The sequence below is a fragment of the Chlorocebus sabaeus genome, chromosome 20, assembly GCF_047675955.1.
Source record: "Chlorocebus sabaeus isolate Y175 chromosome 20, mChlSab1.0.hap1, whole genome shotgun sequence".
NCBI lineage: Eukaryota > Metazoa > Chordata > Mammalia > Primates > Cercopithecidae > Chlorocebus > Chlorocebus sabaeus.
In genome coordinates, this window is record NC_132923.1 from 894,346 (window position 1) to 921,312 (window position 26,967).

Here is a 26,967-nt window from a genome sequence, read left to right on the forward strand (position 1 = left end):
GAACTTCAAATCCATTCAAGCACTAGCCCATGACCACAACTTCTTCTTTTTTCTTTTCTTTTCTTTTCTTTTTCTTTTTAAGATGGAGTTTCACTTTTGTTGGTTAGGCTGGAGTGCCGTGGCGTGACCTCAGTTCACTGCAACCTCTGCCTCCCAGGTTCCAGCAATTCTCCTGCCTCATCCTCCAGCGTAGCTAGGACTACAGGCATGTGCCACCACGCCCAGCTAATTTTTTGTATTTTCAGTTGAGATGGGGTTTCACCATGTCAGTCAGGCTGGTCTTGATATCCTGACCTCGTGATCTGCCTGCCTCGGCCTCCTAAAGTGCTGGGATAACGCGTGAGCCACTGCACCCAGCCTGGCATCTTTTTTTCAGCACTCCCCATATCTTCTCAGAGAATATCCCAGGGGTCCTGGAGAGGCCATGAAGGTCAGTTATCTGCACAAGACTGCCCAGCAGGGATGGCAGGAGATGCTCTTGCTCATAGGGTTTAAAGCTGTCTAGATGTAGGTCTGGTCCAGGTTGCAGAGCCTAAGGAGTCACTGTGAGTGGATCCATCCTAGGACACAGCATCTCCTGGTCCATTTGGGGTCCACCTGTAAGTATGATTTCACCTCCTCCCTTGCGCCTATGTTAGAACATGCGCCTATGTTAGAACAGGGCATAACAGGCACTGTTCTCAGAGATAATGGATTCCAGTGTACCTTGAGGCTTTTTTAGCTGCTGGAAGCAATAGTATTTTGAAAAAATGATAAAAGCAAACAGGGTCCTCTTTAGGACATCCCAAGAGAAGAAGATTTATGAATGAAGGGGAGAAAAAACAGCAAAGATCTCAGACTCTTCTAATCCCAGACTCTGAGAAGTCTTCGCCTCTGGAAAAAGAAACAGCTCATCTGAGTTTGTTCAGCCAATTATAACTAGTTACATCAGCTGGGATCTGTCAGTGAGTTCTGGTCATCAAGGTAAATTTTTTCTCTGCTCTGGCATTGCTCTGAGGGCTGTAGCATTCATTTCTATAGTTCTTATTTAGACAGGCTCCTCTCAAGAATCTAGCAACCTAGTCCCCTTCTTCCACCTCTTTCTTCCTCTTGTAAATCTTAGAGCCTAATTAAGTTCATCTGCCATGATCACAGTTCTACATAAGATCACATTCTGAGGTTTGGGGTAGGACATGAATTTCTGGAGGGCACTATCCTGCTGGTACCCTTGTTTCAGACTTCAAGCCTCTGTGAGACAATAAACTTCCTGGCTTCTGGGACTCTGCTGCAGGAAACGAATACAGGAGGGAACAAGAAGTCCTTCCAGAAAGCATTCTGGGCCAATATCCATGTCAGTGATCACCTTTAATAAGAGATATCCAGTCCCCAAGGTCTTGTGAGGAACTCCTCCACCTTGCCATCAGTGATGTCACTTGCATCCTTACGTTCTGAAGCCCCTAACAGAGAAATGGAAGAATGCTCTGGAGGACAATAACATACTCTGGGCCCTTTAACATGGTCAGGATACTGAACTGCAGCAAAAAGTAGGTAAAGGTCAGTTACACTTTTGGTTTCATTTACCCTGATGCTTTCTGGCTTTCCTTCTTTTGGTATTATGAGGGCAAGAGATACAAAATCAAGAAACTAGGTAATGATATTAATCTGCTTTCTTCCAAGAGCCTTCAGGGAGAGAGCCAACAACTCCTCCAGACAACTGTTCATGATAAGGGGATAAAACAGGTTTAGTGTGTGAAATTATGTTTCCTGTAAGTCCGGAAGGAAAATGTACAAAAGCATCGCTTGTAGACACCCCCGCCCACTCTGGCAGTAGATCAGAGAGCCGTAATGCTGGTGTTATCAGATATGTTGGACATAAACAATAACCACAGTTGTGCTGTGGCTGGAGCTAGAAGTGGCCAATTGATTACAATCTCCTTCCTCTTGAGATTTCTTGGGGGCTAGACTCCCACCAAGAGCCCAGGAAACGTAGTTTAGAAGGTGACAGAGAAGTCAAGACTCTGTCACAGAGCCTTGGCAGTGCAGCAGACATGTGATTTCCTGGAGCTGACCATGAACCACCTTTTTGTTTTCTCTTATGATTGTCCCTGATATTTGTTTCAGCATTTTGTTTTAATTTCATTAATATTTCTTCCTTTGATCACATCCCTAATTTTGTGGGTTGAATAATGGTCCCTTATGCCCTAGATTTTGTGAATATGTTAAGTTTTTTGACAACAGGGACATAACAGATGGAATTAAGGTTACTAATCAGCTGACTTTAAGACAAGGAGATTATTCTGGACTGTCTTGTGTAGGCCCAATGCAAAATCATGAGATTCCTTTCACTTTTTCTTTCTTTCTTTTTTTTTTTTTTTTTTTTGAGACATGGTCTCACTGTATCACCCAGGCTGGGGTGCAGTGGCATGAACATGGCTCACTGCAGCCTTGATGCTCCTGGCCTCCAGCAATCCTCCCACCTCAGTCACCCAAGTAGCTGGGACTACAGGCATGCACCACCATACCCAATTAATTTTTTGATTTTTTGTAGAGATTGGGTCTCATTTTGTTGCCCAGGCTGATCTCAAACTCCTGGGCTCAAGTGAGCCTTCCACCTTGGCCTCTCAAAGTGCTGGGATTACAAACGTGAGCCACTGTGCCCAGCCCCCATGGGATTCCTTAACAGTAGAAGAAGAAGGGAGAATAGTGGTCAGAGATATGCAGTGGAATCGAGAGACAGAGAAGAGATTGGGAACCTGTGAGAGATGTCACCCACCATTGCTGGTTCTGAAGATGGAGGATGAAGGCCATGCACCAAGGCACATGGGAAGCCTCTAAAAACTGGTAATGTCTCTCAACTGAGAGACAAGATGCAAATGAGTCATTGGTGCCACAGTGACCTTAAAAGGAATTCCACCAATAACCTGAATGAACAAGGATATGGATTCTCCCCTAGGACCTCTAAAGAAAACACAGGCCTGCTAACATCTTGATTTTGGCCTTGTGAGATTCTAAGCAGAAACCTAGCCAAGGTTGCCAGACTTCTAACCTAAGAGCACTATGAGATAATAAATTTGTGTTGTTTTCAGCTGCTAAGTTTGTGGTAACTTGTTACAACAGCAATAGGGAACTTATACACCTAACAAATCAGGTCCCCTTAAGAAGTAAACCCAGGTTCCTCCTGTGGAGAATGAAGTAGATTTCATTAATTTTCTTGTCCCCACTCACCTGTGTCTGTACGTTGACTAGTGTGATCCTCTTCACTATGAATTAGCCCAGCAACCAGGCCTTGTAGGTCAAGTATTCAGGGTTAAACTCAGTTGCTTCTTCCAAGAAGACTCATCTTGTTTACTGTTGGGGGAAACCAGCCCCACACCACCCAGCGGGTACCCCGAGTCCGGTGGAGACAAAGGAGTTAGAGACAGAAAAAGCACTTAAAAGGTGGGTCCAGGAGACGGGAGCGGCTGAGACTTGCTCAATGCCCAGAGCTCTCAGGCTCTGCTCAATTTATTGGTTTACAAGCTCTTGGTTCTTAGTGCAGATGGGAGGGGGAGGAAGGGATGAGGAAAAGCATGAATCAGTGAAGGAGAACTCGTGAGTCATTGAATAAGATGTATAGCAGTGGCAGTTTCTGTGAATTTCCTTGAGCAAAAACGTGTGTCTAAACGACTTAAGATCTTTAACTTATCAGCACTGAAATGGGTGCGAGTGGGTTTCAGGAGGAGCCAAGACGTTTGATTAGACTCCACTGCTTCAAGGGAGTGTTGTTTCCCTGAGCAACCTGTGGAATGCCGCTGAGCTGTTATGCTCTTGGGGCATAAAGACATGAAGGCAATAAGGAGACTTTTCTCCTCAGAGCCCGCCCATGGCTCCCCATGGGAGTCTCACACAGGGGAGATCAACTCAACTGGTACCCCAGACACTGTCTTTCCCACAGCTTACCTAAACCAAATTGCATGGGGAAGAAAGGTGCAAAATGTATATATTCCTAATGAACAAACTTCCTAATCACATCTTCTAAAATTCACACAGTACTCACCAACTTGACCTTTTATATTTGATTGGAGTATCTCAGCTCATTCTGAGATTTTTATTTTGTACTGTTCAGGGATCTTATTATCATTTTGCTTACTTCTGAGTATTTTATTTTTAAAATAAAATGATGCATATAAAAACTTTTTTCTACTATATTAATAGTTCAAGCTGTCAGATGGATATACTATCTGTATTCACCTCTTAAATAGCTCAGAAGTTTACCTGCCTGTCATAAGTATGCTCTTATTAATTTAACACCAAGCTATTATTTTATATAACTAATCCAGTTTCAGCATGCCTTTTAAAATTTTGTTTGAGAAATGAAAGGAAAAAAGAGATAATACATCTGTGGTAGAGTGGCTTTCAGAAAGCTGCTAGTCCAGGGCTGGGCACAGTGACTCATGCCTGTAATACCAGCACTTTGGGAGGCCAAGTCAGGCAGATTGCTTGAGGTCAGGAGTTCAAGACCAGCCTGGTCTGCATGGTGAAACCCCTGTCTCTACTAAAAATACAAAATTAGCCAGGCGTGGTGGCACATGCCTGTAATCCCAGCTATTTGGGAGTCTGAAGTGGGAGAATCGCTTGAGTCCAGGAGGTGGAGGTTGCAGTGAGCCAAGATTGTGCCATGGCACTCCAGCCTGGGTAACATAGCAAGACCTTGTCTCAGAAAAAGAAAGTTGCTAGTTTAATGTAAGAGGAGGTCAACAAGTAGTAGAAGTTCAACATTATTGTGGAAACATTCAGTGGTTTCCAATATAAACTGGATAGTGTGGGTGTCAACATCCACACTGGAAACATCCAATGTTGTTATTATTTTCCATAACTGTATTAGTTATTGAAACTGTATCAGTTATTTCAATAACTATATTAGTTGTGGAAAATAATAGCTTGGTGTTAAATTAACAAGAGCTTACTTGTGACATGCAGGTAAACATCTGAGCTATTTAAGAGGTGAATACAGATAGTACATATTGGATGTTTGAAGTTATAAAACTCATTATGTACTCATCTACACAATGTTTGATGTTATAAAACATCCAATATAATTACTCAACTATACGATGTTAGTAGATGAGTAATTATATTCAAAATATCAATGAAGATAACATTTGAACTAATAAAAAATTTAACTGCATATGCCAGTGTACTTGTTAGGATCTTTTCACTGAAAAAAAAAAAAAAAAAAAAAAGGCTCCAATTCAAATAGTTTGAAGAGTGAGGAAATTTATTCTCCCATCCAATTGGAAGTCAAGAAGAGGAATGGTCTTCTAGGTCAGTTGTTAAAGCAGCCCAGTGCCACTGTCAAGGATTCTTTCTGTCTCTCTCTACCTTTCCTTTCTCAGCAGACAGGCTGGGCCTTGGGCTGACACTCCTGTGGCCCTAGAATGATTACCAAAGGTCCAGGCCTCCCATGCAGACATATCACCATCCAGACAAAAGAAGGGCCATCTTGTGTGGAATCTCTCAGATATGATCAATAATAGAAAACCAAGCCCTAACTACATGCCAGCTGCATTATATACGTAATCCTCTCAACAACCCTATATGGTTATTATAATGATCATCTCCATTTTCTGGAAAACAAAGGCACAAAAGGTAGGCAGTTTGCATTCATCACTGAGTGGTGAAATTGGAATTCAAATCCAGGCAGTCTGGTGTTGATATGGTTTGGATCTGTTTCCCCACCAAATCTCATACTGAATTGTAATCCCCATTGCTGGAGGTGGGGGGGCCTGGTGGGAGGTGATTGGATCATGAGGGCAGAGTTCTTATGAATGGGTTAGCGCCATCCCCTTGGTGCTGTTCTTGTGATAGTGAGTGAGTGAGTTATTGTGAGACCTGGTTGTTTAAAAGTGTGTGGCACGTCCCCCTTCTCAGTCCTGCTCCCTCTTTGCCTTCCACCATGAGTAAAACGTCTCTGAGCCCTCCCCAAAAGTAGATGCTTCCATGCTTCCTGCATAACCAGTGGACTGTGAGCCAATTAAACTTCTTTACAAATTACCCAGTCTCAGGTGTTTCTTTGTAGCAGTGAAAGAATGAACAGGTGGCAAGGCCTCATGCTGAACCCCCCACACCATACTGCCTCTCACATAGGCAGTTCTGCCCTTAGAGTCATGGGGATTCCAAGAATATTGGGGTCCCACTATAAAGTACGTTCAATGAATGATGGTGGTGCAATGAGTTAGCTCTTCAAGGAGATAGACAAAGTGCTATGTCCTAAGATAAGACAGTAGGAATGAAGTGGGAGGTCCTACACTGTCGCCCTCCATCAGGCATCTTTTAACAAGCACAACACAAGCATTTGCCATGCTGCTGTGGTCAGTGATGATCTTGTGATCTTGGGCTTTCTGGGGTTGACACCACACTGTCCAGATTCTACATGACTTTTCATTGAGAACAACACTATGATTCACATTTGGCCTCATGCTTCCCTGGTCATGAGAACAGAATTTTATCTGTAAGGCTGGATTTATTTGACATCTTTAGTAGAAAATAACAAAAACAAATGTTGACTAGCTTATGACAAAAGGGAAATGTATTAAAATGACAAAAAAACTCAAGGGCAAACATGTAGCCAGACCTCAGAAATCACTGAATCCTAGAATGAAAACCCATGGGAAATCCAAGTGAGACCATCTTTTGACTCTGCTTTTTTTCATGTGTCTACTTCATTCTTCATTTTGCAGACCAGTTGTCTTCTCCTGACAGCTTGCTGGGATATAGCCACCAGTATACAGTGTAAAAATGTACCTGTTACACAGTCATTCCTAGAGAATTCATTTCCATTCCCATTTCCTACCCATCCCTGCCCCCTGCCTCTTTCTTTCCTTCCTTCCTTCCCTCTTTCCTTCCTTCCTTCCTTCCTTCCTTCCTTCCTTCCTTCCTTGCTTCCTTCCTTTCTTTTTCTCTTTCTTTCTTTCTTTTTCTTTCTTTCTTTTTCTTTTCTTCTTTCTTTCTCCTTCCTTCCTTCCTTCCTTCCTTCCTTCCTTCCTTCCTTCCTTCCTTTCTTTCTTTCTTTCTTTCTTTCTTTCTTTCTTTCTTTCTTTCTTTCTTTCTTTCTTTCTTTCTTTCTCTCTCTCTCTCTCTCTTTTTCTCTCTCATTTCCTTCATTTCCCCATTTTCTCTAAATTCCTGGGTAAGGGTCTGTGATTAACCCATCTCAGGTCAGAGGCCTATCCTTGATCCAAGAGGCCTATCCTTGATTCCCTCCTTTTAGGAATACCCTTTTACTTATTTATTTTCAATATGAAAAACAATTACAAGATTCTACATTCAAAACTCTACAGCAGGCTGGGTGCAGTGGCTCACATCTGTAATCCCAGCACTTTGGGAGGCCGAGGCAGGCGGATACCTTGAGGTGAGGAGTTTGAGACCAGCCTGGGCCACATGATGAAACCCTGTCTCTACTAAAAATATAAAAATTAGCTAGTCATGGTGGCACGTACCTGTAGTCTCAGCTACTTGGGAGGCTGATGTGGGAGAATCGCTTGAACCAGGGAGGCAGAGGTTGCAGTGAGCCGATATCACACCACTGCACTCCAGACGGGGTAACAGAGTGAGACTCTGTCTCAAAACAAAACAAAACAAAAAACCGACAACTCTACAGCAAGTTTTAGTAAGAGAAGTCTCACCTCTATGCATGATTCCTCTCTCCTCTTAGAGGCAGAAGTTTTTAGTTTTAATTAGTTTTAGTTTTGTTCTTCCAGTGGGTTTTGTTTTGTTTTTTAAATATGATCAAATATATAAATGTATATATTTATTTATATCCCCCATACTCTATATACTATTGTGCATCTTGCTGCTTTCACCTAAAAATACATCCTGAAGATTATTGCATATCAGCATATAGAGATCTTCCTCATCCCATTTTATTATTCTATAGTAATATTCCATTGTATACATGAATCACAGTTTATTCACCTATCCCTCTATTCACAAGTTTTTGAGTTGTTTGTAATCTTTTTTTATTAAAATATACTACCTAATTCACAAGTCATTTTCCAATTCTGCCTGTGTAGTTTTGTGATAGATTTCTAGAACTGAGATTGTTCTATCAGATGGTGAAGTCATACATAAATTTGCAAGATATTGCCAAACCATCTTTTACTATAGTTGTAACTATTTTTTATTCCAACTAATGATATACAAGATATTCTATTTTCTTTCACCATGACCAACCCAGTAAGCTTTCAAACTTTTGATTTTCACCAATATGATAGGTGAGAATTGTTATCTCAGCATGGAGGTAATTTGCATTTCTTTTATTGTGAGGATTGGATTTTGAAACAGGAAAAAGGGCAAGCAAGCCCCTGTGATGACCAAGAGCTTGAGCATGCTATCAGTTATTTCCTCTCTTATGTCAAAAAGCATCTTCACACCACAATTGTGAATTTATTCACAAGAATTACCAAATTTCTTCTTTCGTTATTAACAACTCTGTCTTCAACTGCCATAGTTTCCAGAGAATTGAATGATGAATTGTCCAAAACCACAGAAGAAAAGTTGCTATTTGAGAGCATATCTCTCTGATAACAAGTTCCTCAATCAGTGAAACTACCCTATGCCAAACGCAAAGAGTGGGAATTCCAAGGAAGAACAAAGATCTGTTACAAGTAAGTTCCATAGAAGATACACCCAAGTGTGAGTAAACAGCTGGTAAGCAAAGGAGCAAGGTGAAATAAACACCTAGGTTAAGAAGTTAAGATCTCCAGGTACTTCAGAGATGAAGAAAAAAAAAAAAGAAGAAGCAGCTAAGAGAAGTAAAGATGAATCATTAGCACATAGTTCTATTTTCATAGATAACATTTTTGAGATATATATAGTGATTTTCTGTAGACGTATGAGTATACCCAGATATCCCTCCCACCTGCACCAGCCCTTTCTCCAAAAGGAACAATGCTTGAAGGTGTTCAAATGGCCTTTTTTCACCAGTGGCTGGAAGCCTTAGCCATGGAATGGGCTGTCCTCATTCATAGTGTCCCACTGTTTTTTATTCCCATTAATGTCTTCCATTTTTAGTGTCATTTGACCCATGGAAATCCCACCCTTTCAATTTTCCCACTGTATCTGAACGTATCAATTCTCTCAGCATCCATATGCTTTTTGAGCACCCAGTCTAAGGCAAGCCTAGCCCAATCCTAGGCAACTTCAGCAGAAAGTGGGTACCATTAGAGCAAAAGTAGTGGTGTGCTTCCTGGAAGGGATACCGGTAGCCAAAGAGGTGATAATGGTCCATGGTAACATACAAGGCTTCAACAAGTTCCAGGAAGCTTGACTTCAGCATTGCCTCCCTAGCTATGAGCATCACTGATTCCATTGTGTGTTTAAATGTGCTTTACCCACTTCTGCAAGTCACATGTGGGCCATTTAGAGGGTGAAAAGTGTTGGTCATTTTATAACCCCGCCCTTCTAATTTCCTGAATCTTGTGAAGCTGGCTGAGTCCCGCAGACCACTAGAGGAAGAGGTATTTCCACAGTAGGTACAGCTGCTTGCACATCTCTCCTCAGAGCTGTCCCTTGACTTGGGGGTGAATTTCAGGCCAACAGGGCTACCTGGGATTCAAGAGGGTTCTCCATGGATCTGCCTTACTACCACGGACGTCTGACCAAGCAAGACTGTGAGACCTTGCTGCTCAAGGAAGGGGTGGATGGCAACTTTCTGTTAAGAGACAGCGAGTCGATACCAGGAGTCCTGTGCCTCTGTGTCTCGTGAGTAGCCTCATTTTGCACACATCTGACATCGTATGCTGAATGTGGCAATGGCTGCCACACAGTACAGGAATTCATATCCCTCAGTATTTCACTCTGACTTTGGAGTCTCAATGAGTAGAGTGAGAACTAATGGACACTGCCAGGACAGGAATGTATCTGTCCATGCTCCTCCATCTGCCTGCTCTCCCTAGTGTAAGGGCCCTGCAAGCAGACTCTGCAGAAGCAGGAAGGATATGGTGGTGGTGAAGGGAAGGGCTGCAGAAAGTATAGGGGGTACAGGGGGATGGAGAAAAGGTACAAATGTCAGAGGTCCTGTCCTCCAGAGATCTGTTTATTTGGTATGGAAAAGGCTAGGGGTTCTTTAAGAAGTTTCAATCTGAAGGACTACTTATTCTGCAGCATCCGCTTGCAATAGTTAAACTATAAATACAATCATATTTCACATTTTGTCAGATTTGTAAAGGACTTCAATATTCATCATTTCCTTTCATCCTTGTAGTCTATCGAGGCAAGCATAAGCAGTCACCATTTCATAAGTAAAGAAACAGAGACCTGAATTTCTCAAATAATTTGTTTGTGTTAAAACTCATTTGGAATTTCCAGAGTCTAAGTTAAATATGAAATTCCAGGCCGGGTGTGGTGGCTCATGCCTATAATCCCAAAACTTTGGGAGGCTGAGGCAGGCAAATCGCTTGAAGTCACGAGTTCGAGACCAGCCTGACCAACATGGCAAAACCGCATCTCTACCAAAAATACAAAAATTAAGCTGGTGTGGTGGCGTGTGCCTGTAATACTAGCTACTTGAGAGGCTGAGGCAGGAGAATCACTTGATCCCAGGAGGCAGAGGCTGCAGTGAGCTGAAATTGCACCACTGCACTCCAGCCTGGGCAATAGAGGGAGACTCTGTCCCCAAAAAAGTAAAAAGAGTAGCTGGGCGTAACGTCTCACTCCTGTAATCCCAGCACTTAGGGAAGCGGAGGCAGATGAATTACCTGAGGTCGGGAGTTGGAGACCAGCCTGACGAAAAAAAGAAACCCCGTCTCTACTAAAAACACAAAATTACAGGTATGGTGGCACATGCCTGTAATCCCAGCTATTTGGGAGGCTGAGGCAGGAGAATCGCTTGAACCTGGGTGGCAGAGGTTGCAGTGAGCTGAGATGGCGCCATTGCACTCCAGCCTGGGCAACAAAAGCAAAACTCCATCTCAAAAAGAAAAAAGAAAAAGAAAAAAAAATTCCAGGCCACAGTATCAAAGAGACCCAGCTGAAGGAACTTGTTTATGCCCAGTTTAGAAAGCAATCCTGAACAGAAATCACTAGAAACCTCCTATTTTTATGTATGTTCCTCTTTGTAAAGTAGGGACCACTGAACCTTTTATTATACCTGTAACAGAAATTAAAATCCAAGTGTCTCTTGTTAAAGAAAAAAATTGCTTAATGTCCCTTGTTAAATAATGGTTGGGAAGACTTTATTCAGGATCATCACAAAGGTACAGTGACCACTGCAATGAGCTCTTGCGGTGCAGAAGATAGATTGGACTCAACTCTGAATCCAGCATGGAGAAGTGGGAATTTATGGCCAAGGAGCAGTGTGGCTGTCAGTAGATAGAAAATTACTCAGAGGAAACATCAGGGGTAAAGTGGATTCTGGCTAAGCCAGCCTAACAGAACTGTAACTGAAGACAGGCCAGGGTGATCAGATGTTGCCTGGGGGATGGTGGAGGATGAGGAATCTGATCAGAATCTGACAGTGATCAGATAGCTAGGGTGAGGGAGGAGTCCTTGCCAAACTGACATAGTAGGGTTCTTTGCTAAAACTGGATTTTACAAGGAAGTACACCAATGGGCCTTGGAATAGGCTCAGAAGTCTGATTATAGACAAAGGTGATTGTCATTACTAATAGAATACATAGGGACATACTTCTTTCTTTAAATGGTAATGGAGATACAGGCTATTTCTCTCATACCTACATCCACAGTACCATTTAAAGAAAAATATATATTGGCAAGGCAGGGTGGCTCATGCCTGTAATCCTAGCAATTTGGGAGGCTGAGGTGGGCGGATCACTGAGGTCAGGAGTTCGAGACCAGCCTGGTCAACGTAATGAAACCCCCATCTACTAAAAATACAAAAATTAGCCAGGCATGGTGGGTGCACCTGTATCCCAGCTACTTGGGAGGCTGAGGCATGAGAATCACTTGAACCCAGGAGGCAGAGGTTGCAGTGAGCTGAGATTGCGCCATTGCCTGTGAGACAGAGAGAGACTCTACATCTCAAATAAAATAAAATAAACAAAGAGTGGATAAGATCTGATTACACGTAAATGGGATGGAGGGCATTTTAGGAAGGGGAGGAGGTATGAACAGGAGTCTAGAACTAGGCTATTTTAAAGGATTTACATACAAGGTTCCTAAAATGTAGTTTGGAAACCAGCTTTTGGAAAAGGAGGGTGGGATAAGATCATGGAGTTTTACAAGAATGGTTCTATAGATAGCAGGGAAACATGGATGATTTCTGAGCAGGGAAGTGATAAGACTGGTGAATTTAGGAACTTCAATCTGATATGGAGAAGGCAATGAAGCTGGGAAATGATGGCAATGGAAACTGTTGTGCCTCTAGACGGGAGATGGTGAACAGCCAGTTGTGCTGGGGCAAGCAGTGGGAAGGGAAAAAAGAAGAAGGTGCAAGGACAGACCTTCGACAGGATCTCAGGGTATATGATCAATATTGGGATTCTCTTTTCTCTTTTCTTTTCTCTTCTCTTCTTTTCATTTCTCCTTCCTTCCTTCCTTCCTTCCTTTCTTTTCTTTCCTTCTTTCCTTCTTTCCTTCTTTCCTTCTTTCCTTCTTTCCTTCTTTCCTTCCTTCCTTCCTTCCTTCCTTCCTTCCTTCCTTCCTTCCTTCCTTCCTTCCTTCCTTCTTTCCTTCTTTCCTTCTTTCCTTCTTTCCTTCTTTCCTTCTTTCCTTCTTTCCTTCTTTCCTTCTTTCTTCTTTCTTTCTTTCTTTCTTTCTTTCTTTCTTTCTTTCTTTCTTTCTTTCTTTCTTTCTTTCTTTCTTTCTTTCTTTCTTTTCCTTTCCTTTCCTTCTTTATTTCTTTTTAGACAGTGTCTCACTCCAACTCCCAGGCTGGAGCACAGTGGTGCGATCATGGCTCACTGCAACCTCAACCTTCCGGGTTCAAGAGATTCTCCTGTATCAGACCCCCTGAATGTCTGGGACTACAGGTGCACGTTACCATGCCTGGTTAATGTTTAAATTTTTTGTAGACATGGGGTCTCGCTATGTCACCCAGGCTGATTTTGAGCTCCTGGGCTCCAGCGATCCACCCACCTCGGCCTCCCAAAGTTCTGGGATTACAGGCATGAGCCACTGCACCCAGCCTATATTGGGATTCTCTTTGAAAATTGATATTTATTCTCAACTGTTCTGTGGTGCATCAGCCCATCTTGCATATTTATCTAAAGCAAAGGTCACTAAGAAATGCTAAAAAATGGGCCAGGCGTGGTGGCTCACACCTATATTCCCAGTACTTTGGAAGGCCGAGGCAGGTGGATCACCAGGTCAAGAGATCGAGACCATCCTGGCCAACATGGTGAAACTCTGTCTCTACTAAAAATACAAAAATTAGCTGGGTGTGGTGGCACAAGCCTGTAGTCCCAGCTACTCAGGAGGCTGAGGCAGGAGAATTGCTTGAACCCAGGAGGCGGAGGTTGCAGTGAGCCAAGATCGCATCACTGCACTCCAGCCGGGTTACAGAGCGAGACTCCATCTCAAAAAAAAAAAAAAAAAAAAAAAAAAAAAAAAAAAAAAAAAAGAAAAAAAGAAAAGAAAAGAAAAGAAATGCTAAAAAATGAAAGTAAATTAAGTGGAGAGGCAAAAATAAATATTTGTTAAGCCCCACACATAATCAGGTCTCACCCGCCTTCCTATGCATGTCACTGAAAGGCAAACAAAATTTCATTCACCCTCAGGCTTAAGGCTCAGGGCAAGTGACCCCTGAAGCTACCTCCTCATAGGGCTTTGTAAAAACTTATTATCACACAGATAAGTATGGACTATTAAATTCTAGTTGTTCGACAGATATTTGAATTCTCTCATATGTCAGTGTGCTAGACACTCAGTTGATGCCTTCAACACAGCTCAGAGCCTAGTGGGGAAAATAAAGAAGTAAACAGACACTGTGATGCATATGATAATTGTGATGATCGGACTATCATTAGGGCACTGTAGAGCTGACAGCAAAAAGGGGAGAACCAAATATTGGAGCTGAGACTTTAGGAGAATGAGTGGAACCTTCATTCATTCAACAAGCATATATTGAGCACTTATTATGTTCCATGAGTGGTCCTAAGCACTGGTAATACAGTGATAAATACTACTGGCAATGTTTCTGCCCTCATGAAGTTAATTTCAGTAAGAGGAGAAAATATGATGAAAATGAAACAGAGTCATATGACAGGGAGAGACACAGCGGCTGCTTTCCGTTGGGTACAGGAAAGGTTTCTCTGAAGAGGTCGCATCAACCATTCATGCTTCAAGATACAACCCTTTGCAAGCAAAGCAAGAATTACTATCATGATACAAGTGTTAGCTTGCTTGTCTTCACTGACACAGAAAAAAAAGTTACCATGTAGGTGTTTTCTATGAGCCAAACATTTTGCTAAGCATGGTACATGCATTATCTTATTTGTCCTTTGCAATCCCTTTGCAGTAGGTGACATGATCACTACTTTGTGAGAAAATAAACCGTAACGTCTTGTTTAATAACTTGCCTAGGGCCAAATTGCTAATACATTATTACGTTCCGTCTCTTACCAATGTCCCCAGCTTCACTGAAATATGTGTCAGGTATTCACCTAGGATCTGTGTTATAAAATGCCCAAGCAGGGGACCTAGGGCTTGGGAGTGGACTCTGATATGCAGTGTCCCCGTCTTCTCTGCTGCATTAAAATGGGTCTTCCCCAGGCATCCAGCTTTAAAATTTCTCTCTTTTGTACTCTTTTCCTTTATTTCTCAGACCGGCCGACACTTAGGGAAAATAGAAAAGAACCTACATTGAAATATTGGGGGCTGGTTCCCCCGATACTTCAGCACTTTCACAAAGCTAAATATCTAGTGATGAAAATACTGTGAGGAAGGTTAGAAATAAAGGAAGGAAGTCACAGAGAGAGCTGACATAGGAGTATATATCACTAACCAGAAAGCTATGTGGTAACTGTGGACAGGAAATGTTTTCTGATCTTAAAATACAATAGAGTGTCTAGAAAACTCCAGTGTGTAAAATTTGTCTGTATAGTGTGACTTTGTGAGTGTCTAAACTAAGTCGGCCTTTATCATCAGTAGAATTAAATGGAGTAGGTATTAGGAGGTGCAAAGGGTTCATCGGTAAGTGTGAAGAAAAGGAGGATGTTGCAAAGCCATAGGAAGGCTGCAGGTGAGAAAGACCTGAGCCCTAACCTAATATGTGCTCTCATTAAGAAGAATAATGGCAATGTCTGTCTATTGCCTTGAGAGTCACTTATGAGTCTCAGATTCTGAGACTTTTGGAAGGATTGTAGAGAACAGAAAGAAAAGAAATGATCCATTTTGTTGTGGTGATTTATCAAGCTAATGAAAGTTCATTTTAGAAAAATCAAATATAGAGAAAAGTATAAAAAACAAAACAAATTATATCAGTCTCACCACTCTGAAATCACCATTTTTAATATTTTGGCATACATCTCTGCAGGCTTTTCTCTTTGCATCTATAAGCCAATGTATGTACATAAATGGTTCATTATACATGATTGCTTGCAACCTGTTTTTTCCATAATTGTAGGTATCCTTCCCCATCAAAGAAAGCAGGTCATCCCTTTCTGACTGCTTAGTATTTTATTGACTTGATATATCATAATGTATACATATCATACATTGGAATATTTTCAATTTTCATTTCCAATTTAGTCCAATGGACTCAGTGTAATTTGGAATGATTAACATTTTTGTACTTACATCTGTGAAAGTTTGCCTCACTCTCTAGTTAGGATAAAATCCTTGATGTTTAGAAATCTTCAAGCACACTGACAAATTAGTACCACAAAAGGTTGCACCAAGATACACTGAGATCAGGAGCCATGATAAGGCCAGAGGTCAAAAGTCTTAAAATATTTTTTTTATTGACCTGGGTTCCCCACTTGCATCATGGCACGGAAAAATGCAGAACACATTGTTGATATTATAGGGTGCAGTTGATTCCGTTTCCTTCAACTGATCTTTTGAAGGTTAGTTAAAATAAAAACTCGAACACAAACAACTTTCCCCACAACAATGGCCACAACATGAGACCATGCTAATCTGTGGACTGTTCATGCACTGAGCAAGGACTCAGAGATCCGTGCACAGCACCTCATGGAATGATCACTTTGAAAGCTAAATAGATAGAGTAAAACAATTCAGAGATATGGGAAAACTTAGAGGCCCTGTATTCCAGCCTTTTTGAACCTCAACTGAGAAATTAATGCCTAAGATTTTTAAATGATTTTTATAAGCCCAGTGTATTTCTCATAAATGATGACAATGATTTCCATAGAATAAACAAAAAGGTAGGCTCCACTGGGTATCAGTCTCACACTGAGAGTCAAGACACCACATATTTCTTGAGAATATAACTGCAAAAATAGGAGTTTTTCTATCTGATGCCAAAACCCAATCATGAAAACACCAAAAGCATATGTGTATAAGGAATTAAAATTTAGTTTATATATTGGAAAGATAAATTATATTCATCTACCTTTTAATGCCATGAATATGTCTTACAGTTTTATTGAGGTATCATTGACATAAAATAAAAAGTGTATAATTTGATGGATTTTGACGTATGTATGTACACCTATGAAACTAACACGACCAGGCCGGGCGCGGTGGCTCAAGCCTGTAATCCCAGCACTTTGGGAGGCCGAGACGGGTGCATCACGAGGTCAGGAGATCAAGACCATCCTGGCTAACCCGGTGAAACCCCATCTCTACTAAAAAATACAAAAAACTAGCCAGGCGAGGTGGCGAGCCCCTGTAGTCCCAGCTACTCGGGAGGCTGAGGCAGGAGAATGGCCTAAACCCGGGAGGCGGAGCTTGCAGTGAGCTGAGGTCCGGCCACTGCACTCCAGCCTGGGCGACAGAGCGAGACTCCGTCTCCAAAAAAAAAAAAAAGAAAAAGAAAAAAAAAAGAAACTAACACGACCAAGATAATGAACATATTTATCACCTCCAAAACTTCCCTTGCACCCCTTTGTAATTTCTCGTTACCATACCTCCCACCTATGCCCAGACTCCAGGCCACCGCAATGGGCTTTCTGGCACTATAGATTAATGCGTATTTTTCCAGAACTTAATATAAATCAAATCATAGAGTATATAGTCGTTTTTGTCTAACTTCTTTTATTTGGAATAATTATTTTGAGATCCATCTATGTTGTTGCATGCATCAATAGTTCATCCTTTTGCATTGCTGAATAGTGCTTCATTGTAGGGATGCCTCCCAGATTACTTACTCATTTATAACTATTACAACTAAAGTTGCTATGAATATTTGTCACTAAGTCCTTGTGTGGGCATATGCTTTCATGTCTCCTGGGTAAATAATCAGGATGAGAACAGCTAAGTTGTGTGTTCTATGGAGGCTTATCTTTTTTTAAGAAACTGCCAAACTGTTTTCCAAAGTGATCACGCTATCTCACCATTCCTATGGGCATTACATGAGTTCTGATTGCTCCACATCCTTACTAACATGTGGAACAGTCAGTCTTTTACATTTTAACTGTATTAGTAAGTGTGTAGTGATATCTCATTGTGAGTTGAATTTGCATTTCACTAATGACTAATGATACTGAGTATCTTTAAGAGTGCTTATTTGCCATCCGTGTATCTTCTTTTCTTTTTTTATTGAGGTTCAACAGCAGATTTTACTTTTTTGTTTTTAAAGACTTAACTAAAGTCTACTTCAAGTAAAATAAACTGTACATATTTAAAGTATACAATCTAATTCATTTTACTTTATTTGATAGATAAAATTGCATGTACTTATTGTGTGCAATGTGATGTTTTAAAATATATATATACGTCATGGAATGACTAAATCTAGCTAATTAACATATGCATTACCTCATCAAGTTATCATTTTTGTAGTGAGAAAACTTAAAATCTCCTCTCAGCATTTTTCAAAAATATGATATATGGTTATTATTTTGTTTTATTTTTTTGAGATGGAGTCTCACTCTGTCGCCTAGGCTGGAGTGCAGTGGCACCATCTTGGCTCACTGCAACCTTCACCTCCTACATTCAAGTGATTCTCCTGTCTCAGCTGCCTGAGTACCTGGGATTAGAGACATGCGCCACCACACCCAGCAAACTTCTGTATTTTTAGTAGAGACAGGGTTTCACCATGTTGGCCAGGCTGGTCTTGAATTCCTGACCTCAGGTGATCCACCTACCTTGGCCTCCCAAAGTGCTGGGATTACAGGCCTGAGCCACTGTGCCCTGCCTAAGAATATACGGTTATTAACTATAGTCATCATGTTGTACAACAGATCTAACTGAAATTTTGTATTCTTTGACCAATATCTACCCAGTCCTCTCCCTCTCACTGTCAGTGCCTGAGAACCACCATTCTACTCTTTAGTTTTATGAGATCAGCTTTGTTTAGATGCCATACATGAGTGAGACCACGTGGTATTTTTCTTTCTGTGCCTGGCTTATTTCACTTAGGATAACATCCTCCAGATTTATCCATGTTGTTGCAAGTAACAGGATTTTATTTTTCTATGGCTGAATAATATTCCATTTTGTGTGTGTGTGTGTGTGTGTGTGTGTGTAACTTTCTTCATTCATCTATTAATCAACTTAGGTTGATTCCATGTCTTGGCTATTGTGACTAATGCTGCAACAGAAGTGGGAGTACAGATATTTCTTCAACACACTAGATTCATTTCCACTGGATATATACACAGTTATATACACAGTAGTGAGGTTATATAGTAATTATATATATACACACACACATATATATACATATATACTTTTTTTTCAGACAGAGTCTCGCTCTGTCGCCCAGGCTGGAGTGCAGTGGCACGATCTTCGCTCACTGCAACCTCCGCCTCCTGGGTTCAAGCGATTCTCGTGCCTCAGCCTCTCGAGTAGATGGGATTACAGGCACATGCCACCACACCCAGTTAATTTTTGTATTTTTAGTAGAGACGGAGTTTCACCATGTTGGCCAGGCTGGTCTGGAACTCCTGACCTCATGATCTGCCCACCTCAGCCTCCCAAAGTGTTGGGATTGCAGGCGTGAGCCACTGCGCCTGGCCAGTAATTCTATTTTTAATTTTTTAAGGAACCTCCGTACTGTTTTTCATATGGCTATACTAATTTACATTCCCATCAGCATTGTACAAGGGTTTCCCTTTCTCTATATCCTTTGTCTTTTTTGATAATAGCCATTCTAACGGGCATGATGGTGGGTGCCTGTAATCCCAGCTACGCAGGAGGCTGAGGCAGGAGAATCGCTTGAACCCGGGAGGTGGAGGTTGCAGCGAGCCGAGATCGCGCCACTGCACTCCAGCCTGGGCGACAGAGTGATACTCCGTCTAAAAAAAAAAAAAAAAAAAAAAAAAAAATATTGCATATGAAATATAACGATAGATGTTACCTGGATTTGCATAGAACATTATGATTCAGTCATTTTTTTTCCACAGGTTTAAAAATATTGTCTACACGTACCGAATCTTCAGAGAGAAACATGGGTATTACAGGATACAGGTAAGAACAAAAAAGGACAGCAACAACAGCAACAAAAAAGTTGGGGGAGAAGAACCTGGGAACATGTCTTTTACCTGAGCCATGACTGTATGAAAGCATTCTAAAAAGGAAAGCACAATGCAGAGATGAGAGTCAGATCGAGTTAACCTGGTTTTTCCCTGAAGAGAAATAAGAAGGTTCTGGGCTTGGATTCTACTTTTTTGTTGTTGTTTTGTTTTGTTTAGACGGAGTCTCACTCTGTTGCCCAGACTGGAGTGCGTTGGCGCGATCTGGGCTCTGCAACATCCGCCTCCCGGGGTCAAGCAATTCTCCTGCCTCAGCTCCCAAACTCCCCTAGCCACCCAGTATCTGGGACTACAGGCGCACGCCATCACTCCCAGCTAATTTTTGTATTTTCAGTAGAGACGGGGTTTCACCCTGTTAGACAGGATGGTCTCAATCTCCTGACCTCGTGATCTGCCCGCCTCGGCCTCCCAAAGTGCTGGGATTACAGGTGTGAGCCGCCGCGCCCAGCTGGGTTCTACTTTTGAATAACCCTCACTGTTATTCCACTGTGGCTCCTCCATTGGTCAAATGCGCCAGCTTGGACTCCAGGCAAAACCTCCGTTGAATTAGAAGACTCAGCAATGATGCAGGATGGAACTAGAAAGGGACGGTGGAAAGAGGTCAGAGTGTTTAAGAAGTCAAGTGTGCCCAGTAGCTGTATGAAAATATAGTGGGAAGCATCAGATAGCTGAAAGTTTTAGAGTTTAATTTTTATGGTTTACTGAGAGCTAAGAAGAAAAACATTTTGCTTATTTTAAATTTAGTTCTCTGGCTTAAGAAGTAGAGTATAATAAACATAATTGAATTGTAATTGCTAACAGAGAATCCTGAAATAATCTTTTTCAAACACTTATATATAAAGTTAAGGGGACTACAGATTTCTAAGAACCTTCAGTATATTAATGTTTACTCTGAATATCTGAAAGAGACTAGAATATAAAATGATCCCCAAACACTTCACTTACGTTATTTTTCTTTTGCTATAGAGGATGATAATTGAGGCAGCTGGCAAAAATTGAATAAATTTAAATTTTGAATAAGATTAACAAATAGTACTGTATCAAAGTTAATTTCCTGATTTTAATCATTATAGTATTGTTATGTAATATCTTTACATTTAAAGAAATACTGAAGTACTTAAAGGGATATTATGTCTGCAAATTAACTGTGAAAATAGCTTATATATGTGTGCATATATACATGCACAATATATGTGTATGTATTTGGAAAGAGAATAAAAAGCAAATATAATAAAATGTTAACATTTGGGGGTGGGTGCAATATATGGTAATTTTTAAAAACTATTTTTGCAGCTTTGCTATGTCTGAAATAATTTCAAGATAAAATGTCTTATAAAAAGCAACTTATTTTAAAACATTTTTTTCCTGTTTATTCTTTGGGAAATTCTGGATAATTCCTCAGTACCCTGTTTTGTCTCTTGTGTGGACAAAATAGAGAGAGAAATCCAAATCATTTGTAACTCAGACACAAAAAGGCGTTTCACTGGGGAGCAGCTCTGTGCTCAGAAGCCTGCAGTGATGATGCCTTTTGTTGAAGTGACTGCATTAAAGGAACCTCCTTGCAGATGACTTTGATGCCAGCCTGTGCCTCTAATACAGAGGTTAATCAGGCTGCATGTCAGAAAACCTCCTGATCGCCACCCCCTTCTCTAGTCTGACATAGCGGCCATATGAAAACCACAGTGATGATCAAGAAAACCAAATACACAAGAGCAGAGGAAGAAAATCTGTGTGTGTGTTGGTGTGTAAGACAGAGTCTTGCTGTCACCCAGACTGGAGTGCAGTGATGTGATCTTGGCTCACTGCAACATCCATGTCCTGGTTCAAGCGATTCTCCTGCCTCAGCCTCCCGAGTAGCTGGGATTACAGGCATCTGCCACCAAGCCCAGCTAATTTTTTGTATTTTTAGTAGAGATGGGGTTTTGCCATATTGACCAGGCTGGTCTCGAACTCCTGACCTCAAGTGAGCCACCCACCTCGGCCTCCTAAAGGGCTGGGATTACAGGCATGAGCCACTGTGCCTAGCCAGAAAATTCTTTTTATTTTAAAATTATTTCTAAAAGTTTATATTAGAAAATAGTACTTGGTGGGCTGGGCACGGTGGCTTATGCAGCAAACCACCACGGCACATGTTTACCTATGTAACGAACCTGCACATCCTGCACATGTACCCCTGAACTTAAAATAACAGTTGGAAATTTTTTTTTTAATTGCGTTTTTGCATTCCCATCAGAAGTCCACTTCCGATAGTCCCCTAAGATAGCAAAGCCTGCCTGTAGGGTACAGACATAAGCTCTTATAGGGTTACCCTTCACAGTGTATCTGCGGGTACTGCCCCAGATAAACTTGCCAAGGATGAGGTTCACTCGATACTATGGACTGCACTGGGATCCCTTGACTGCAAATCCTCTTTACTCAGAGTGGCTCAAGTCAGAGGTTGGTCTTAGAAATGAGAGTTTCTGTGAACCGGAAGTGGTGTGAGCTCCCGCCACTCGTGTTTTCAGTTTTTCAGCTCACAGGGGCAGCCCTGAAAAAACGACTGCTTTGAGAAGTGTCACATTTCACACGCAATTGCATGATAATGAGTGATCTCCTTTCTTGTATTTTTGCAGACGACAGAAGGTTCTCCAAAACAGGTCTTTCCAAGCCTAAAGGAACTGATCACCAAATTTGAAAAACCAAATCAGGGGATGGTGGTTCACCTTTTAAAGCCAATAAAGAGAACCAGCCCCAGCTTGAGATGGAAAGGATCAAAATTAGAGTTGGAAACATTTATGGTAAAATCTCTCACATGTGGGTCAGCTAGGAATCTTAATCCTATTTCCACCAATGCCTTTGTAAACTCAATACAGATACATGCTCTTTTCTATGACATTATCTCTAAAAAGCTTCATCCTACTAAGAGCAATTTCCATTTTGTTGAGAAGTGGTGTCTTTTAGACCCTGAGGGCCAAGACATAGAGCTTGCTGTTTGCAGCCAGGATAGCAAGAGTGGTTCCTGGACAGACAGCTGACTTCAAATTCATTCTGTGACCTTGTGCAGATGATTCAAGTTTGAGAGTAAACGGGCAAATGGGCAGGTTTTCAAATGAAAAAATCATGTTAGCCCTTCAACCCCTCCCCAAAGCTTATACTGTTACATTTTGCTCAATATTTGCTAAGCATTCATTTATAAAGTGCTGGGTGTCAAATTATGTCAGATACATTTTTAAAGGTATTAAGCCATGGTGGAAAATGAGAGATGGTCAGTAACTCTGAGTGCAGAGAATCCCCGCTGAAGCCTCTCAAATTATATCACGAGCAGCTACTCTTCCTTACCCACACCCTTGAAATCTGCTCTCAGGAAATAATTTATTATCAGTTGCAATGTGGTTTGAATTTAACTCAGACTTCCAGAAACACTTAGGGCTTAATCCTATTTTCCCATGTTGGAATGTGTGGTTATATTCTCAGTGAAAGGGACTGCAGTTATCAGTGGCAGGTGATGGGATGAGATCAGATGTCCTCCCTAGGGAGAGGGACAGAGGGCAGAGAGTTCTCTGGGAGCCTGCGATCACTCCATGCCATTCTACTCTGTCTGCAGCAAAGTCACCCTTTAGGCTGCCATAGCCGGCTTCTCATCTCTTCAGCAAGGCTAAGCATAAAATACAGCTCCCTTCCCTACCATTGTGTCCCTGTCCCCCCAGTCCCCATGAAGGGCAGTGTGTACTCATGGACACACACAAAAAATCACTTTCTATAGGTCTAGCTGCAGATGTAGTCCCACAGCTACTTTCCCCCCCGCCAAATTTATGGAATAAAAAGCATAAAATGTGGCAGATCTAGAAACCCAGGAATGTATCTGTGCTGCAGCCCTTAGGCAAACCCAGATGAGGTGCTGGGACTGGTTGGGGTGGTGGTAGTACTTGTCTCGACAATGACAAAAGAATCACAGATTCCAGGAGGGGAACCCTCAGAAATCTTCCCCAAGACCTAGGCATGAATCTCACTCCACCAACTTTCCATACTGGGTCAGTGCTGACACAGCGGGCTCCAAAATTCTCAGCTACTGAAGAGGAAATCTTCCCCATCAACCTCTTCCTCCCATTCCTGTTGCTTTCTTAGAACAAACTTCAGATGTTCTCACTCCAAGGGAGCCGCAGGTTTCTCACTGGTGAATGGAGACACTTGTGCTGGAATCTCTGAGGCTTGGCTTATAAAGGGATCCCGTTTTGTTAGGAGGGCTCCCTGTAGTACCCCAGCCTTTGAAGATATAACTTTGAGGTGGCATCAAATTGGCTCTGTGCCTGGGGAGGGGTCTTCTTTCCTTTGAGGGGGGTTGTTTGATATGACCTCTGGGTGTGGTCTTATGGCTGGTCTTCTGCTTTTTTTTCCCCCTCCAAAGAACAGTAACAGCGATTATGTGGATGTCTTGCCTTGAAGATAAGGCTGCCAGACAAAGCAAGTTAAGGAGATGAGTAACAGTTCTCGCTGGTGACCCACTTCTGCAGGCGTAGGTCCAGAGCACCAAACTCCAGTGGACAATTCAGACTCTCCTGTTTGTGTAACTGAAGATGTTCTGCCCACCGGCACCAGAGGCCACTCTCCACATCCCTGCCTCCCAGACATACACCAGCAGCAATTTCAAAGCCCTCTCCCGTTTCACTCTTCTTTCTTGGAATGGGACAGCCTAAACCTTTTCCCCTTGACTTGTTAAAGATACCGTCCTACATCATGGTTGACACCCTCCTTCGGACCCTACAGTCAGAGGGGCGGCTTCATACAGAGGAGGGCACACTTGTCTGTGAGTCTGAAGCCCCACGTTCCAGTCCTGCGGCTATGTGACTTTGAACACATTTCTTCCCTCTCCAGGTCTTAGTTTCTTTGTCTATGTGGTTGGGTAGGATGATAGACATTGCCCCAGTCTCTCTGTTGAGCCTGCTTGTGTTAGGTGAAGGTGAGGGATTGGGAGTGATGGAGATGCATACAGATCAGCACCTTCTCTGTACCTGCTGGACCCACACGTGCACCCTTCTCCCTCCAGCCTGGGCTACTCTCCTTCTGGTTCTTCTTTCTAATTTTAAACTTCCTGGTGAGCATTGCCCCAGTCACACTTTCTCCCTGATTTTGCTTAATTCCACTTATGCACCGGCCACTTCAACAGCATTAATGTGGTTCCGTACAGTGATGTATGTGGAGATTTCTGAAATATTCTATGTGTGATTTCTGTTCCCAGTTAGGTTCTAAGTGCCATCAAAGCACAGTTGGGTCTCCCTTGTATCTTCCACAGTGTGTAGAAATTTGTGCTACTCAGAGCTGTGCCTAGTTCATAAAAATTGACTGGAAGCACATTGCTGAGGGAGGTTTGTTGAATTGGTTTTTAAGGTTTATTGAAATTGATTTGTTGAATTTTTCTGCTAGTTCAAAATGTGAATTAGGACCTGATTAGTTTGAAAGGTACCGAATTCTGTGCCCTTTCTCTTACCTATCATCAAATTGTAGTAATTCGTTTCGCCCCACTGGACTTATCTTCAGAGTTTTTAAAGAGAGGAGCTCTAGACTTAGAGGTAACATGAACAGACTAACAGACATTGTGACTGGAGCCCCCAAATGTGGACCATTGCGAGATTTGGGGTCACAGTAATTTACGGCTACTACTCCCTGTGTCTGGTACATAGGACAAATGTCCTCTTTTACTTTTCAAAACTGACTTAGGTATTCATGGACCTTGATTCTTACATATACATTTTATAATAAATATGTGAAATTGCTCAAAATCTCTTTTTGGAATTTTGAATGAACTTGCAACAAATTTGTAAACAGGAGAGAACTGACACTCTTGCGATGTTTTCCCATGCATAAACATGCCGCATCATGTTCTCGGGTCATCTTTTTTGCCCTTTCATGGAGTTGTAAATTTTCACAACCAAAGTCTTGTATATGCTGTTAGATTAATTCCTATTTCTAGTTGCTGTAAATGATATCTTATGTCTTATTACATTTCTAATAGGCTATGGTGTTGGTGAAATGTTAACCCTCTCATTAGAGCTACTAGTTTGCTTGTTGATTCTATTGTGTTTTCTATGTAAATGATTTTGTCAGCTATAAATAATAATGTTTTATTCTCTTTCCTTGCAATACCTATGCTCATTTATTTTTTGTGTTTACCCATTGGTTAGGGCCTCCTCTATACATTAAACAGTTCATAGTCACGATAGTGAGTATTCTTATGCTGTTCCCAGTATTACAGGGACTGCTTAGAAATTTTCTCTATTTAAACATGATGTTTGTTGTAGTCTTGTTAAAGCCTGTAATTTTTACCAGAAATATTTTGACATTTATTGTTATTTTTTTCTACATCTATTGAGATAGTCACATTCCTTTTGTCTTCACTCCATTATAAAGGTAAGTCACCTTAATAAAATTGTTGATATCATACCATCCTTGCATTGTTTAACTTGATCATATCATAGTATTTTTCATAAACTGTGGAATTTGGTAAGTTAATATTTCATTTAAGATTTTTGCATTAAAACTCATAAACCAAATGGGACTATAATTTACTGAATCGTGGTTATACTGTTCATATAAAGCGAAGAAAAGTCTTTCTCCTTTTACCATTTTCTGCAACAACTTCTTAAGGTAAAGGTTATTTGTTCCTGACTGTGTGTGGTGGCTCACACCTGTAATCCAAGCACTTTAGGGAGGCCTAGGTGGGAGGATCACTTGAGGTCAGGAGCTCAAGATCAGGTTGGCCAACATGGTGAAACCCTGTCTCTATGAAAATACAAAAACGTAGCTAGGTGTGGTGGCACACGCCTATAATCCCAGCTACTCAGGAGGATGAGGTGGGAGAATTGCTTGAACCCAGGAGGTGGAGGTTGCAGTGAGCCAAGATCGTGTCAGGGCACTCCAGCCTGGGTGACAGAGTGAGACCCTATCTCAAATAAATAAATAAATAAAATAAAATAAACTTATTTTTTATTACAGTACTTTCTTATAAAACTGAGTTTGAGACTCTGGTGGGGTGGGGTGGGGTGGAGTGGGGGGACATCTTCAATTACTATTTAAATATTAACACTCATTGATTTATTAAAATATTTTGCCAATTTTGACCTTTTTTGTTTTTCCAGAAGTTTATCAATTTTGTCTGTTTTCACAATTATTGGCAGATAGTTCATAATATTCTTGCATTATTTTAATGCTTTCTTGTGACTGTAGCCACATCTCCTTTCTCACTCTGTGTCTTATTTGGATCTTACCCTTTTATATTTATTGATCTTATCTATCTTATTAGTCTTTTCAAAGCCAGCTTTTGGTTTTGTTAATCTTTTTTGTTACTGTTTTTAATTGTTATTCTCCATTTATTTGATTTCCAGCCTCCTTTTAGGGGGGCTTATCTGACTTGTTT

The 26,967-nt window shown here is 41.4% G+C and overlaps 1 protein-coding gene across 1 annotated transcript; it reads left to right on the plus strand.

Moving 5' to 3' along the window:
* Positions 1-9,466: 9,466 nt before the first annotated feature.
* On the plus strand, positions 9,467-26,392 carry SH2D1B (SH2 domain containing 1B). Its single transcript, XM_007976360.3, has 4 exons — positions 9,467-9,720; positions 19,449-19,512; positions 22,190-22,354; positions 23,962-26,392. Exons 1-4 carry the CDS (start codon positions 9,587-9,589, stop codon positions 23,995-23,997), a joined length of 399 nt encoding a protein of 132 aa, XP_007974551.2. The 5' UTR covers positions 9,467-9,586; the 3' UTR covers positions 23,998-26,392.
* The last annotated feature ends 575 nt before the right edge of the window (positions 26,393-26,967 follow it).

Bases quoted from the DNA above. Each gene is read 5' to 3' on its own strand.
- SH2D1B (XM_007976360.3), top strand. From the start codon at position 9,587: ATGGATCTGCCTTACTACCACGGACGTCTGACCAAGCAAGACTGTGAG. The intron at 19,513-22,189 runs GTAAGAACAAAA...GTATTTTTGCAG, and splicing joins ATGGGTATTACAGGATACAG to ACGACAGAAGGTTCTCCAAA. The intron at 22,355-23,961 runs GTAAAATCTCTC...CCCCCTCCAAAG, and splicing joins TAGAGTTGGAAACATTTATG to AACAGTAACAGCGATTATGT.